General features: G+C 36.0%; 1 protein-coding gene across 1 annotated transcript; it reads right to left on the bottom strand.

Moving 5' to 3' along the window:
• Positions 1-927: 927 nt before the first annotated feature.
• Positions 928-17,997, bottom strand: LOC129808893 (uncharacterized). Its single transcript, XM_055858798.1, has 5 exons — positions 15,413-17,997; positions 13,812-13,870; positions 1,183-1,247; positions 1,024-1,085; positions 928-955 (listed from the first exon to the last, which is right to left on the bottom strand). Exons 1-5 carry the CDS (start codon positions 17,995-17,997, stop codon positions 928-930), a joined length of 2,799 nt encoding a protein of 932 aa, XP_055714773.1.
• Between the last annotated feature and the right edge of the window lie 323 nt (positions 17,998-18,320).

Genomic DNA, 18,320 nt, shown 5'->3' with positions numbered 1-18,320 from the left:
GGTTAACGCGTACGTGAAGTCTAGGGAAAAATTTAACGCGAGAATTTTTTAAGTGTTAGAATTCAAAAAAAAAAAAATTCGCAAGGGGGTCGTTAGGAAAACGCGATTTTGTGATTTGGGTTAATGCGTACGTGAAGTCTAGGGAAAAATTTAACGCGAGAATTTTCTAAGTGTTAGAATTCAAAAAAAAAAAAATTCGCAAGGGGGTCGTTAGGAAAACGCGATTTTGTGATTTGGGTTAATGCGTACGTGAAGTCTAGGGAAAAATTTAACGCGAGAATTTTTTAAGTGTTAGAATTCAAAAAAAAAAAAAATCGCAAGGGGGTCGTTAGGAAAACGCGATTTTGTGATTTGGGTTAATGCGTACGTGAAGTCTAGGGAAAAATTTAACGCGAGAATTTTTTAAGTGTTAGAATTCAAAAAAAAAAAAAATTCGCAAGGGGGTCGTTAGGAAAACGCGATTTTGTGATTTGGGTTAATGCGTACGTGAAGTCTAGGGAAAAATTTAACGCGAGAATTTTTTAAGTGTTAGAATTCAAAAAAAAAAATCGCAAGGGGGTCGTTAGGAAAACGCGATTTTGTGATTTGGGTTAATGCGTACGTGAAGTCTAGGGAAAAATTTAACGCGAGAATTTTTTAAGTGTTAGAATTCAAAAAAAAAAAATCGCAAGGGGGTCGTTAGGAAAACGCGATTTTGTGATTTGGGTTAATGCGTACGTGAAGTCTTGGGAAAAATTACCTTGAACTTTGAAAGAGTCGAAAGTCGAAACTCGAAGTTAAGTAAAACAAGATCATTTAAAGTTAGGAAGAACTTTATTTCTTTCTTTACATTTATTGTACACATTGGTTGTCTCGTCTCTGCATATACTTGCAGGTATAGGCATGTCGATATTTTTATTAATTATCCTCCTGTTGGTCTACAAGTAGTCAGTCCTTTCCGAAGATCCCCGATAATCTGTAACGAGAAAAAAGAAAAAAAGCCGTAGTACAAGAAAAAAATATAAATATATATAAAATAAATACTTGCGTGTTTTCTTAATCATCCTATTAGTCCGCAGCAGTCCTCTTCGAAAGTCTTCGGGGATCTGAAACGAGAGAAAAGAAATTAAACTTAGTAAATAAGCATTAAGCATATTTGAGGGGAAATACATTGAATAAAAAAAGAATAAAGTAAATACTTACGTGTTTAGTTGATAATGCTCCTGTTAGTTTGTCGCAGTCCTCGGCATTCCTGCATTCCCGGAACTCTGAAAGGAAAATAGTAACAATAATAGATTTTCAATCTCAATTTTTTGGATCTGCTGCCGACTTAATGACTAACTTCACCGAGTAAAACGATAGAAAATCCGGTATTATTAATCGTATATGCCACTGAAAGAATAATTATGAATAAAAAGAATATCATAAAAATAAAAATGTTATTAAAAAAAGCAAAATAATAACATCAATTGGCGGCAATGTAAACAAATTTCTAAAAACGCTACAATATTTAATACAATATTAATAGTGATATTTGTTTCAAATAGAGCGGAGATCGTTGGCCAAACTCCATATAGGAGTTCACTTCGCTGCCGATAAATACAAATAAAAAACACGTACTAGATAGGCGGTAAGATAAATAAATTTGACAATAAAAAAGATACTTTGAACAATAATAAGGAAACAACAAAAGGAAAATATTTATATATATATATATATATATATATATATATATATATAAAAGAAAAATACTTATCTTATATGCTTTTTCGGACATCATCCTGTTTCCTCGCCGTGACCGTAGTCCTCTCCACTACAAGTCTCCGAAAATCAGAAAAGAAGAAATATATTAGTAAGAGAAAACAAACATGAGATAAATACTTACTTACCTTTCATGCTTTACCGGATATCATCCTGTTGGCTGGCCGTAGTCCCCTCCAAAAATTTTCGGAAATCTGAAAAGAAAGAAGAAAAAAAATATTAGTAAGAGAAAAGAAACACAAGATAAATACTTACGTACTTTGTTGATGATCCTTCTATTGGTCTATTTCAGTCCTTTAAAAAATGCTCGGGTATCTGAATTTCTGATACCTGGACACCTTCGGTAAGGACCGCAACCGGCCAACAGGAGAATCATCAACAAAGAACGTAAGTAACTATTTTATTTTTATTTCCAAAAGGAAATAAAAATAAAATAAATACTTATGTGCTCTGATGATAAACGATAATTCATAATGTCGATAATCGACAATATGAATTATCGTCAGAGCAGATAAGTATTTATTTTATTTTTATTTCCTTTTGGAAATAAAAATAAAATAGATACTTACGTGCTTTGTCGATGATCCTTCTATTGGCCGATTTCAGTCCTCTCGAAAATGCCCGGGTATCTGAATTTCTGATACCTGGACACCTTCGGTAAGGACCGCAACCGGCCAACAGGAGAATCATCAACAAAGAACATAAGTAACTATTTTATTTTTATTTCCAAAAGGAAATAAAAATAAAATAAATACTTATGTGCTCTGATGATAAACGATAATTCATAATGTCGATAATCGACAATATGAATTATCGTCAGAGCAGATAAGTATTTATTTTATTTTTATTTCCTTTTGGAAATAAAAATAAAATAGATACTTACGTGCTTTGTCGATGATCCTTCTATTGGCCGATTTCAGTCCTCTCGAAAATGCCCGGGTATCTGAATTTCTGATACCTGGACACCTTCGGTAAGGACCGCAACCGGCCAACAGGAGAATCATCAACAAAGAACGTAAGTAACTATTTTATTTTTATTTCCAAAAGGAAATAAAAATAAAATAAATACTTATGTGCTCTGATGATAAACGATAATTCATAATGTCGATAATCGACAATATGAATTATCGTCAGAGCAGATAAGTATTTATTTTATTTTTATTTCCTTTTGGAAATAAAAATAAAATAGATACTTACGTGCTTTGTCGATGATCCTTCTATTGGCCGATTTCAGTCCTCTCGAAAATGCCCGGGTATCTGAATTTCTGATACCCGGACACCTTCGGAAGGACACCTCATCAACCCGGTAAGGACCGCAACCGGCCAACAGGAGAATCATCAACAAAGAACGTAAGTAACTATTTTATTTTTATTTCCAAAAGGAAATAAAAATAAAATAAATACTTATGTGCTCTGATGATAAACGATAATTCATAATGTCGATAATCGACAATATGAATTATCGTCAGAGCAGATAAGTATTTATTTTATTTTTATTTCCTTTTGGAAATAAAAATAAAATAGATACTTACGTGCTTTGTCGATGATCCTTCTATTGGCCGATTTCAGTCCTCTCGAAAATGCCCGGGTATCTGAATTTCTGATACCTGGACACCTTCGGTAAGGACCACAACCGGCCAACAGGAGAATCATCAACAAAGAACGTAAGTAACTATTTTATTTTTATTTCCAAAAGGAAATAAAAATAAAATAAATACTTATGTGCTCTGATGATAAACGATAATTCATAATGTCGATAATCGACAATATGAATTATCGTCAGAGCAGATAAGTATTTATTTTATTTTTATTTCCTTTTGGAAATAAAAATAAAATAGATACTTACGTGCTTTGTCGATGATCCTTCTATTGGCCGATTTCAGTCCTCTCGAAAATGCCCGGGTATCTGAATTTCTGATACCTGGACACCTTCGGTAAGGACCGCAACCGGCCAACAGGAGAATCATCAACAAAGAACGTAAGTAACTATTTTATTTTTATTTCCAAAAGGAAATAAAAATAAAATAAATACTTATGTGCTCTGATGATAAACGATAATTCATAATGTCGATAATCGACAATATGAATTATCGTCAGAGCAGATAAGTATTTATTTTATTTTTATTTCCTTTTGGAAATAAAAATAAAATAGATACTTACGTGCTTTGTCGATGATCCTTCTATTGGCCGATTTCAGTCCTCTCGAAAATGCCCGGGTATCTGAATTTCTGATACCTGGACACCTTCGGTAAGGACCACAACCGGCCAACAGGAGAATCATCAACAAAGAACGTAAGTAACTATTTTATTTTTATTTCCAAAAGGAAATAAAAATAAAATAAATACTTATGTGCTCTGATGATAAACGATAATTCATAATGTCGATAATCGACAATATGAATTATCGTCAGAGCAGATAAGTATTTATTTTATTTTTATTTCCTTTTGGAAATAAAAATAAAATAGATACTTACGTGCTTTGTCGATGATCCTTCTATTGGCCGATTTCAGTCCTCTCGAAAATGCCCGGGTATCTGAATTTCTGATACCCGGACACCTTCGGTAAGGACCGCAACCGGCCAACAGGAGAATCATCAACAAAGAACGTAAGTAACTATTTTATTTTTATTTCCAAAAGGAAATAAAAATAAAATAAATACTTATGTGCTCTGATGATAAACGATAATTCATAATGTCGATAATCGACAATATGAATTATCGTCAGAGCAGATAAGTATTTATTTTATTTTTATTTCCTTTTGGAAATAAAAATAAAATAGATACTTACGTGCTTTGTCGATGATCCTTCTATTGGCCGATTTCAGTCCTCTCGAAAATGCCCGGGTATCTGAATTTCTGATACCTGGACACCTTCGGTAAGGACCACAACCGGCCAACAGGAGAATCATCAACAAAGAACGTAAGTAACTATTTTATTTTTATTTCCAAAAGGAAATAAAAATAAAATAAATACTTATGTGCTCTGATGATAAACGATAATTCATAATGTCGATAATCGACAATATGAATTATCGTCAGAGCAGATAAGTATTTATTTTATTTTTATTTCCTTTTGGAAATAAAAATAAAATAGATACTTACGTGCTTTGTCGATGATCCTTCTATTGGCCGATTTCAGTCCTCTCGAAAATGCCCGGGTATCTGAATTTCTGATACCTGGACACCTTCGGTAAGGACCGCAACCGGCCAACAGGAGAATCATCAACAAAGAACATAAGTAACTATTTTATTTTTATTTCCAAAAGGAAATAAAAATAAAATAAATACTTATGTGCTCTGATGATAAACGATAATTCATAATGTCGATAATCGACAATATGAATTATCGTCAGAGCAGATAAGTATTTATTTTATTTTTATTTCCTTTTGGAAATAAAAATAAAATAGATACTTACGTGCTTTGTCGATGATCCTTCTATTGGCCGATTTCAGTCCTCTCGAAAATGCCCGGGTATCTGAATTTCTGATACCTGGACACCTTCGGTAAGGACCGCAACCGGCCAACAGGAGAATCATCAACAAAGAACGTAAGTAACTATTTTATTTTTATTTCCAAAAGGAAATAAAAATAAAATAAATACTTATGTGCTCTGATGATAAACGATAATTCATAATGTCGATAATCGACAATATGAATTATCGTCAGAGCAGATAAGTATTTATTTTATTTTTATTTCCTTTTGGAAATAAAAATAAAATAGATACTTACGTGCTTTGTCGATGATCCTTCTATTGGCCGATTTCAGTCCTCTCGAAAATGCCCGGGTATCTGAATTTCTGATACCTGGACACCTTCGGTAAGGACCGCAACCGGCCAACAGGAGAATCATCAACAAAGAACGTAAGTAACTATTTTATTTTTATTTCCAAAAGGAAATAAAAATAAAATAAATACTTATGTGCTCTGATGATAAACGATAATTCATAATGTCGATAATCGACAATATGAATTATCGTCAGAGCAGATAAGTATTTATTTTATTTTTATTTCCTTTTGGAAATAAAAATAAAATAGATACTTACGTGCTTTGTCGATGATCCTTCTATTGGCCGATTTCAGTCCTCTCGAAAATGCCCGGGTATCTGAATTTCTGATACCTGGACACCTTCGGTAAGGACCGCAACCGGCCAACAGGAGAATCATCAACAAAGAACGTAAGTAACTATTTTATTTTTATTTCCAAAAGGAAATAAAAATAAAATAAATACTTATGTGCTCTGATGATAAACGATAATTCATAATGTCGATAATCGACAATATGAATTATCGTCAGAGCAGATAAGTATTTATTTTATTTTTATTTCCTTTTGGAAATAAAAATAAAATAGATACTTACGTGCTTTGTCGATGATCCTTCTATTGGCCGATTTCAGTCCTCTCGAAAATGCCCGGGTATCTGAATTTCTGATACCCGGACACCTTCGGTAAGGACCGCAACCGGCCAACAGGAGAATCATCAACAAAGAACGTAAGTAACTATTTTATTTTTATTTCCAAAAGGAAATAAAAATAAAATAAATACTTATGTGCTCTGATGATAAACGATAATTCATAATGTCGATAATCGACAATATGAATTATCGTCAGAGCAGATAAGTATTTATTTTATTTTTATTTCCTTTTGGAAATAAAAATAAAATAGATACTTACGTGCTTTGTCGATGATCCTTCTATTGGCCGATTTCAGTCCTCTCGAAAATGCCCGGGTATCTGAATTTCTGATACCTGGACACCTTCGGTAAGGACCACAACCGGCCAACAGGAGAATCATCAACAAAGAACGTAAGTAACTATTTTATTTTTATTTCCAAAAGGAAATAAAAATAAAATAAATACTTATGTGCTCTGATGATAAACGATAATTCATAATGTCGATAATCGACAATATGAATTATCGTCAGAGCAGATAAGTATTTATTTTATTTTTATTTCCTTTTGGAAATAAAAATAAAATAGATACTTACGTGCTTTGTCGATGATCCTTCTATTGGCCGATTTCAGTCCTCTCGAAAATGCCCGGGTATCTGAATTTCTGATACCTGGACACCTTCGGTAAGGACCGCAACCGGCCAACAGGAGAATCATCAACAAAGAACATAAGTAACTATTTTATTTTTATTTCCAAAAGGAAATAAAAATAAAATAAATACTTATGTGCTCTGATGATAAACGATAATTCATAATGTCGATAATCGACAATATGAATTATCGTCAGAGCAGATAAGTATTTATTTTATTTTTATTTCCTTTTGGAAATAAAAATAAAATAGATACTTACGTGCTTTGTCGATGATCCTTCTATTGGCCGATTTCAGTCCTCTCGAAAATGCCCGGGTATCTGAATTTCTGATACCTGGACACCTTCGGTAAGGACCGCAACCGGCCAACAGGAGAATCATCAACAAAGAACGTAAGTAACTATTTTATTTTTATTTCCAAAAGGAAATAAAAATAAAATAAATACTTATGTGCTCTGATGATAAACGATAATTCATAATGTCGATAATCGACAATATGAATTATCGTCAGAGCAGATAAGTATTTATTTTATTTTTATTTCCTTTTGGAAATAAAAATAAAATAGATACTTACGTGCTTTGTCGATGATCCTTCTATTGGCCGATTTCAGTCCTCTCGAAAATGCCCGGGTATCTGAATTTCTGATACCTGGACACCTTCGGTAAGGACCGCAACCGGCCAACAGGAGAATCATCAACAAAGAACATAAGTAACTATTTTATTTTTATTTCCAAAAGGAAATAAAAATAAAATAAATACTTATGTGCTCTGATGATAAACGATAATTCATAATGTCGATAATCGACAATATGAATTATCGTCAGAGCAGATAAGTATTTATTTTATTTTTATTTCCTTTTGGAAATAAAAATAAAATAGATACTTACGTGCTTTGTCGATGATCCTTCTATTGGCCGATTTCAGTCCTCTCGAAAATGCCCGGGTATCTGAATTTCTGATACCTGGACACCTTCGGTAAGGACCGCAACCGGCCAACAGGAGAATCATCAACAAAGAACGTAAGTAACTATTTTATTTTTATTTCCAAAAGGAAATAAAAATAAAATAAATACTTATGTGCTCTGATGATAAACGATAATTCATAATGTCGATAATCGACAATATGAATTATCGTCAGAGCAGATAAGTATTTATTTTATTTTTATTTCCTTTTGGAAATAAAAATAAAATAGATACTTACGTGCTTTGTCGATGATCCTTCTATTGGCCGATTTCAGTCCTCTCGAAAATGCCCGGGTATCTGAATTTCTGATACCCGGACACCTTCGGTAAGGACCGCAACCGGCCAACAGGAGAATCATCAACAAAGAACGTAAGTAACTATTTTATTTTTATTTCCAAAAGGAAATAAAAATAAAATAAATACTTATGTGCTCTGATGATAAACGATAATTCATAATGTCGATAATCGACAATATGAATTATCGTCAGAGCAGATAAGTATTTATTTTATTTTTATTTCCTTTTGGAAATAAAAATAAAATAGATACTTACGTGCTTTGTCGATGATCCTTCTATTGGCCGATTTCAGTCCTCTCGAAAATGCCCGGGTATCTGAATTTCTGATACCTGGACACCTTCGGTAAGGACCACAACCGGCCAACAGGAGAATCATCAACAAAGAACGTAAGTAACTATTTTATTTTTATTTCCAAAAGGAAATAAAAATAAAATAAATACTTATGTGCTCTGATGATAAACGATAATTCATAATGTCGATAATCGACAATATGAATTATCGTCAGAGCAGATAAGTATTTATTTTATTTTTATTTCCTTTTGGAAATAAAAATAAAATAGATACTTACGTGCTTTGTCGATGATCCTTCTATTGGCCGATTTCAGTCCTCTCGAAAATGCCCGGGTATCTGAATTTCTGATACCTGGACACCTTCGGTAAGGACCGCAACCGGCCAACAGGAGAATCATCAACAAAGAACATAAGTAACTATTTTATTTTTATTTCCAAAAGGAAATAAAAATAAAATAAATACTTATGTGCTCTGATGATAAACGATAATTCATAATGTCGATAATCGACAATATGAATTATCGTCAGAGCAGATAAGTATTTATTTTATTTTTATTTCCTTTTGGAAATAAAAATAAAATAGATACTTACGTGCTTTGTCGATGATCCTTCTATTGGCCGATTTCAGTCCTCTCGAAAATGCCCGGGTATCTGAATTTCTGATACCTGGACACCTTCGGTAAGGACCGCAACCGGCCAACAGGAGAATCATCAACAAAGAACGTAAGTAACTATTTTATTTTTATTTCCAAAAGGAAATAAAAATAAAATAAATACTTATGTGCTCTGATGATAAACGATAATTCATAATGTCGATAATCGACAATATGAATTATCGTCAGAGCAGATAAGTATTTATTTTATTTTTATTTCCTTTTGGAAATAAAAATAAAATAGATACTTACGTGCTTTGTCGATGATCCTTCTATTGGCCGATTTCAGTCCTCTCGAAAATGCCCGGGTATCTGAATTTCTGATACCTGGACACCTTCGGTAAGGACCGCAACCGGCCAACAGGAGAATCATCAACAAAGAACATAAGTAACTATTTTATTTTTATTTCCAAAAGGAAATAAAAATAAAATAAATACTTATGTGCTCTGATGATAAACGATAATTCATAATGTCGATAATCGACAATATGAATTATCGTCAGAGCAGATAAGTATTTATTTTATTTTTATTTCCTTTTGGAAATAAAAATAAAATAGATACTTACGTGCTTTGTCGATGATCCTTCTATTGGCCGATTTCAGTCCTCTCGAAAATGCCCGGGTATCTGAATTTCTGATACCTGGACACCTTCGGTAAGGACCGCAACCGGCCAACAGGAGAATCATCAACAAAGAACGTAAGTAACTATTTTATTTTTATTTCCAAAAGGAAATAAAAATAAAATAAATACTTATGTGCTCTGATGATAAACGATAATTCATAATGTCGATAATCGACAATATGAATTATCGTCAGAGCAGATAAGTATTTATTTTATTTTTATTTCCTTTTGGAAATAAAAATAAAATAGATACTTACGTGCTTTGTCGATGATCCTTCTATTGGCCGATTTCAGTCCTCTCGAAAATGCCCGGGTATCTGAATTTCTGATACCCGGACACCTTCGGTAAGGACCGCAACCGGCCAACAGGAGAATCATCAACAAAGAACGTAAGTAACTATTTTATTTTTATTTCCAAAAGGAAATAAAAATAAAATAAATACTTATGTGCTCTGATGATAAACGATAATTCATAATGTCGATAATCGACAATATGAATTATCGTCAGAGCAGATAAGTATTTATTTTATTTTTATTTCCTTTTGGAAATAAAAATAAAATAGATACTTACGTGCTTTGTCGATGATCCTTCTATTGGCCGATTTCAGTCCTCTCGAAAATGCCCGGGTATCTGAATTTCTGATACCTGGACACCTTCGGTAAGGACCACAACCGGCCAACAGGAGAATCATCAACAAAGAACGTAAGTAACTATTTTATTTTTATTTCCAAAAGGAAATAAAAATAAAATAAATACTTATGTGCTCTGATGATAAACGATAATTCATAATGTCGATAATCGACAATATGAATTATCGTCAGAGCAGATAAGTATTTATTTTATTTTTATTTCCTTTTGGAAATAAAAATAAAATAGATACTTACGTGCTTTGTCGATGATCCTTCTATTGGCCGATTTCAGTCCTCTCGAAAATGCCCGGGTATCTGAATTTCTGATACCTGGACACCTTCGGTAAGGACCGCAACCGGCCAACAGGAGAATCATCAACAAAGAACGTAAGTAACTATTTTATTTTTATTTCCAAAAGGAAATAAAAATAAAATAAATACTTATGTGCTCTGATGATAAACGATAATTCATAATGTCGATAATCGACAATATGAATTATCGTCAGAGCAGATAAGTATTTATTTTATTTTTATTTCCTTTTGGAAATAAAAATAAAATAGATACTTACGTGCTTTGTCGATGATCCTTCTATTGGCCGATTTCAGTCCTCTCGAAAATGCCCGGGTATCTGAATTTCTGATACCTGGACACCTTCGGTAAGGACCACAACCGGCCAACAGGAGAATCATCAACAAAGAACGTAAGTAACTATTTTATTTTTATTTCCAAAAGGAAATAAAAATAAAATAAATACTTATGTGCTCTGATGATAAACGATAATTCATAATGTCGATAATCGACAATATGAATTATCGTCAGAGCAGATAAGTATTTATTTTATTTTTATTTCCTTTTGGAAATAAAAATAAAATAGATACTTACGTGCTTTGTCGATGATCCTTCTATTGGCCGATTTCAGTCCTCTCGAAAATGCCCGGGTATCTGAATTTCTGATACCCGGACACCTTCGGTAAGGACCGCAACCGGCCAACAGGAGAATCATCAACAAAGAACGTAAGTAACTATTTTATTTTTATTTCCAAAAGGAAATAAAAATAAAATAAATACTTATGTGCTCTGATGATAAACGATAATTCATAATGTCGATAATCGACAATATGAATTATCGTCAGAGCAGATAAGTATTTATTTTATTTTTATTTCCTTTTGGAAATAAAAATAAAATAGATACTTACGTGCTTTGTCGATGATCCTTCTATTGGCCGATTTCAGTCCTCTCGAAAATGCCCGGGTATCTGAATTTCTGATACCTGGACACCTTCGGTAAGGACCACAACCGGCCAACAGGAGAATCATCAACAAAGAACGTAAGTAACTATTTTATTTTTATTTCCAAAAGGAAATAAAAATAAAATAAATACTTATGTGCTCTGATGATAAACGATAATTCATAATGTCGATAATCGACAATATGAATTATCGTCAGAGCAGATAAGTATTTATTTTATTTTTATTTCCTTTTGGAAATAAAAATAAAATAGATACTTACGTGCTTTGTCGATGATCCTTCTATTGGCCGATTTCAGTCCTCTCGAAAATGCCCGGGTATCTGAATTTCTGATACCTGGACACCTTCGGTAAGGACCGCAACCGGCCAACAGGAGAATCATCAACAAAGAACGTAAGTAACTATTTTATTTTTATTTCCAAAAGGAAATAAAAATAAAATAAATACTTATGTGCTCTGATGATAAACGATAATTCATAATGTCGATAATCGACAATATGAATTATCGTCAGAGCAGATAAGTATTTATTTTATTTTTATTTCCTTTTGGAAATAAAAATAAAATAGATACTTACGTGCTTTGTCGATGATCCTTCTATTGGCCGATTTCAGTCCTCTCGAAAATGCCCGGGTATCTGAATTTCTGATACCTGGACACCTTCGGTAAGGACCGCAACCGGCCAACAGGAGAATCATCAACAAAGAACGTAAGTAACTATTTAGACCGCAACCGGCCAACAGGAGAATCATCAACAAAGAACGTAAGTAACTATTTTATTTTTATTTCCAAAAGGAAATAAAAATAAAATAAATACTTATGTGCTCTGATGATAAACGATAATTCATAATGTCGATAATCGACAATATGAATTATCGTCAGAGCAGATAAGTATTTATTTTATTTTTATTTCCTTTTGGAAATAAAAATAAAATAGATACTTACGTGCTTTGTCGATGATCCTTCTATTGGCCGATTTCAGTCCTCTCGAAAATGCCCGGGTATCTGAATTTCTGATACCCGGACACCTTCGGTAAGGACCGCAACCGGCCAACAGGAGAATCATCAACAAAGAACGTAAGTAACTATTTTATTTTTATTTCCAAAAGGAAATAAAAATAAAATAAATACTTATGTGCTCTGATGATAAACGATAATTCATAATGTCGATAATCGACAATATGAATTATCGTCAGAGCAGATAAGTATTTATTTTATTTTTATTTCCTTTTGGAAATAAAAATAAAATAGATACTTACGTGCTTTGTCGATGATCCTTCTATTGGCCGATTTCAGTCCTCTCGAAAATGCCCGGGTATCTGAATTTCTGATACCTGGACACCTTCGGTAAGGACCACAACCGGCCAACAGGAGAATCATCAACAAAGAACGTAAGTAACTATTTTATTTTTATTTCCAAAAGGAAATAAAAATAAAATAAATACTTATGTACTCTGATGATAAACGATAATTCATAATGTCGATAATCGACAATATGAATTATCGTCAGAGCAGATAAGTATTTATTTTATTTTTATTTCCTTTTGGAAATAAAAATAAAATAGATACTTACGTGCTTTGTCGATGATCCTTCTATTGGCCGATTTCAGTCCTCTCGAAAATGCCCGGGTATCTGAATTTCTGATACCCGGACACCTTCGGTAAGGACCGCAACCGGCCAACAGGAGAATCATCAACAAAGAACGTAAGTAACTATTTTATTTTTATTTCCAAAAGGAAATAAAAATAAAATAAATACTTATGTGCTCTGATGATAAACGATAATTCATAATGTCGATAATCGACAATATGAATTATCGTCAGAGCAGATAAGTATTTATTTTATTTTTATTTCCTTTTGGAAATAAAAATAAAATAGATACTTACGTGCTTTGTCGATGATCCTTCTATTGGCCGATTTCAGTCCTCTCGAAAATGCCCGGGTATCTGAATTTCTGATACCCGGACACCTTCGGTAAGGACCGCAACCGGCCAACAGGAGAATCATCAACAAAGAACGTAAGTAACTATTTTATTTTTATTTCCAAAAGGAAATAAAAATAAAATAAATACTTATGTGCTCTGATGATAGACGATAATTCATTATCGTCAAGACATGATACACGCACACGGCTTTTTTACTTGTTACTATTTTTGACGATAATTCATAGTGTCGATCGACATTATGAATTATCGTCAGAGCACGTAAGTATTAATTTTATTTTTATTTCCAGAAGGAAATAAAAATAAAATGAATACTTACATGCTATAATGAACATTATAAAAGTGACAATATCGTCAGTCAGACCACTTCTATTATTTACGTGTTTTGTCAATGATCGTTCTGTTGGACTGCTGCTGTTCTCTCCAACGATCTCCGAATCTTGAAAATGAGAAAGAAAAATTTAAAAAAGATGAACAATAAAAAAATGAGTTACCTGAGGTTTAAAAGGTTTTGGTGTTACGCAAATTTTTTGAAACTGTTCACTGTTCAAATCACAATATTTTCATTATTATACTAAACATATGACCAGAACATTTTTTCCGAGCGTACGTACGTTACGTAACATACGTTACGTTTCATAAATTATTGTTTAATTTTTTGTTTCATCAACTATTTTGATCAATATATGGTTGAACACATTATCAACCATAAAAAAATCAGATAAATAGGTATTTATCTGACAATTGTCTTTTCAAATTCATCTGGAGCTTTAGGTAATCACTTCTTCAAATTAGTGCTCAAAACTAAAGTCATCCACACGGAAACACGGAAAATATAATACAAAAAAAGTGGAAAAATATGGTGGAAGGAACATACTGCAATACTACCAAACCTAACTGTTAGTCACCACTCTAATAGGTCTAAGAAAAAAGAATATTGTTGGTGAACGTGAAAATAATTTCGTGTTTCGATGATTCTTATTCTAGGAATTAGTCATTTCTTTCTATTTTAAATTTTAAATTTAAAATATGAATTGAATTCGTTTCATAGAGTATTTATTATTAATTTTTTTCTGCCTGTTTGGGCGTTGGAGAATATTGGCGCGCGAAAAGTCTCGGCGCGCCAACGCGCGCCGCCGCAGAATTACCAAATCGGCGCGCGTCGCGCGCCGACTTCGTGAAAAATTTCGGCGCGCGAAAGCGCGCCGCCGCCGCTCCATAAGCTCGGCGCGCGTCGCGCGCCGCCGCCGCGAGCAGTTTTTGAAGTTGGCGCCGCCGCAGCGAAAAGGTTCGTCGCGCAGGGCTCTAGTTTACAAGTTCAGCGTTCTCTCAATTTTGCGAAACACATGGCATCAAGCATATCCGTACGTCTCCATATCACCCACAAAGCAATGGCTTGGCAGAGAGGTTCGTTGATACACTGAAACGGGGTCTCAAGAAAAACAGTGACATCACCGATACTTCTCAGGCGCTTCAAACATTCTTGATGGCGTATAGGAATACGCCCAATAAAAATACTCATAACGGCGCTGCACCAGCTCAACTTATGTTTGGTAGGTCTCTCAGAACGCAATTGGCCTTGCTTAAACCGATTGAAGAACAAAGTCAACTCAGAAATACTAAGATGGAGGAGCAGTTCAATCTAAAGCATGGCGCCCGTTCGCGTTCCTTTGAGGAGGGAGAGAGAGTCTATGTAAAAATTTACAAGCAAAATGGATTTAAATGAGAACCAGGACGTATAATCGAACGCATTGGCTCGGTTAACTACAATATTGAGGTTTTCCTCAGCTCAGCAAATAAGCTTAGATAGATAGATAGATTCATTCAGGGGGCAGCAATCGACTTCCATCCATACACGTTCAGCTCCAGTCTCAGCTACAGCCGCTCCATCCTCCTTGTGTATTGTGTCTCGCCAACTTGCCAGCTGCATCCAGGCCTCCGTTTGGGCCCCTTATGCATCCCCTTTATGGTTGTCCCTTACGGGCTGTGTGTATTGAGCCAGCCAGTCCTTCGGATAAATTCCATTAGACAAGCCGGCTTCAATTTTGGTAGATCATTCCAGTCTAGCACCACTTTTCCAAGTAGCGCTCGCCTGGTGTTGTAAAGGCTGGGACAGTCACATACATAATGTAGGACCGTTTCCTCAGCGTTGTCACAACCTCTACAGATTGGATTACACTCAACACCCAATCTGTTGAGGTGTTTGTTTAGACAGTGTCCGGTAAGAAGATCAGCAAACTGCCGCGCTTTGCAGCGGTTACTGCTCACCAAGTACTCCGTTCTTTTTCTGTCCACAAGTGGCATGAACAGTTTAGACACGCGACATTTGGTAGTAGCCGTCCAGACCGTTTGGTGTTGTGCAAGTAAATCCTCCCCAATGATGGTTTTCTTCATTTGGGGCGACACTCCCACGGCAGGCTCGGGACCGATAAATTCGGTCTTCGCTCCTGCCACTGCGAGGCGGTCAGCCTCTTCATTACCCGCAATACCACAGTGCCCAGGTACCCAATGTAGACCGATCTCACATTTAAGTGAGACCGTTTCTAACATTTCCCGGCACTCGAGCACCAGCGAAGAGCGGGATTTGTTTCCCGATATAGAGAGCAAAGCAGCTCTGCTATCAGAAAATATGTTAATTTTCCTGCCAGAAACCCCAGATTCAGTCAGAGTCTGAACCCCAATTAGGATTGCTGTGACCTCGGCCTGGAATACAGTAGTATACCGGCCAAGTGCCACTGACCCACCAATTCCGAGTTCCGGACAGTGGTACCCGGCTCCAGAGGAGCCGTCCACCCGTGAGCCGTCTGTGAAGAGTGCAACCGCACCGGGTTCATTGATGACCCCTTCCCGGTCTCTCCACTCAGCTCTCGTGTTTAGCACAGTTTTTAAAATCTTTTGAGGAAGTCTATCCCCAAGATGGAAATCTTCCCTCATTAGAAGGTCAGGGTGCCTTTTAACCATTGCGTCCATGATTTTAACATGTCCCGCTGGGTGACACCCGACCTTCCATGTTCCTGCAGAACGCAGTCTTACTGCTGCCTTACCCGCCTCAGCCTTTATATAAAGCGGAAGCGGAGGCAAGCTCAACAAGACCTCCAGCGCCGCGGTGGGGGCTGTCCGGATGGATCCTGTGATTGCAATACAAGCTAATCTCTGAAGCCGCTGTAGCGCCAGGGCCGAATTTTTGTATTCGACTCTTGGCCACCATACTACAGCTCCATATGAGATCAGTGGTCTGACTATGGCTTGATACATCCATAGTGTGATTTTCGGCGATAGACCCCAAGATCTGCCGAGTAAACGTCGACATGAGAAAAACGATCTAGTGGCCGATGTGATACGGTCTTCCAGATGCTTCTTCCATGTGAGTCTTTGGTCTAGTAAAATACCAAGGTATTTTACTTCTTTCTGCAGAGTAAGTTCTTTCCCAAAGAATTTGGGTGCCCTATACCCCTCCAGCTTGTACTTTTTCGTGAAGGCGATGAGAGCAGTCTTTTCGGGATTAACCTTAAGACCGCGGGTACAACACCAGCCTTCAACGATGCTTAATGCCCTCTGCATAAGATCACACAGTGTAGATAGAAATTTCCCCCGTATGACAATGCAGACATCATCAGCGTAACCTTGTGTATAAAAGTTCGCTGAGTTAAGTTGCACTAGTAAGCTATCAACCACCATGGACCATAGAAGGGGAGACAGTACACCTCCCTGAGGGCAGCCGCTGCTCACAGCTGCCGACAGTTGTGCGCCGTGTACCTCCGCTTCCACAATGCGGTTTCCAACTAACCTAGTGGTAAATCTTTCTAGGGTTTGACCTAGTTTAAACTCTCTCATCGCTCGAGCCAGAACCGTAGAGTTGACCTTATCGAAGGCTCCCTCAATGTCCAGGAAAGCAACGAGAGCAATTTCTTTGTCGCTAAGCGATTTCTCGATACGGCTTACCAATTGATGGAGAGCCGATTCTGTTGATTTTCCTCTTTGATAGGCATGTTGCATAGGATTTAACGGATTCTTCACAAGAATCCGACTCCTAATATACCTATCACAGAGCTTCTCCAGGGTTTTTAGCAAGAACGATGTCAGACTAATAGGTCTGAAGGACTTAGGGTCCTCGTAATTGCTTTTACCTGGTTTTGGAATAAATACTACTCGTGCTCGCCTCCAAGCATGTGGTACATACCCGATGGCAAGACACGCCCTAAAAAGGTTCACAAGCGGCACGGTAATGGTCTCCGCAGCCTGCTGGAGCAAAGCCGGAAAGATGCCATCCGTACCTGCTGTCTTGTATGGTGAAAAGCTGCCGATTGCCCATGTAACACTTTCAGATGTGACAATCTCTGAAGCCTTTCCCCAGTCACGTTGGTTCCCCGAATATAGCTCAGGTCGTATAGGTGCAGTTTCCGTACTATCAATCTGACAGTTCGGAAAGTGTGTTTCAAGCAACAGACGCGTGACTTGATCCGCAGAATCCGTGTGGATTCCGCTGGGTGCTCTCAACACGCCTAGCCGTTCTGAGGGATCCTTGGATAGAAGCTTCTTAATCCTGGCCGCTTCTTTCACAGCCATGATTTGTCCACAAAATTCTCTCCAATTCTCCCTTTTCCATTTTCTCAATGCTTTTTTGTATTCCCTTTTACGAGCAGCCGCTTCTTCCCAGTCGCGATCCAGCATCGTATTTTGGGCTCTGTTAACAGATTTTCTTGTTCTCTGTTTTAATAGGCAGAGTTCCTTAGGCAAAGGTTTGCCTTTATTGTTATTTAAATTTGTTGAGAGTGGACAGGCCTTTTCGTACGCCGAGAGCAAAGCCGAATTCAGTTTTTCAACCGAATCTTCAACGCTTACAGCGTCCCCAGGCAATTGCCCATCTCCTCGCCAGTCCTCAGAAAGGG

This window comes from Phlebotomus papatasi, unplaced genomic scaffold, assembly GCF_024763615.1.
Source record: "Phlebotomus papatasi isolate M1 unplaced genomic scaffold, Ppap_2.1 HiC_scaffold_174, whole genome shotgun sequence".
In the NCBI taxonomy this organism is placed as follows: Eukaryota; Metazoa; Arthropoda; class Insecta; order Diptera; family Psychodidae; genus Phlebotomus; species Phlebotomus papatasi.
Note: the sequence above shows the minus strand (reverse complement) of the source record. Positions and strands in the feature narration are given on the sequence as shown.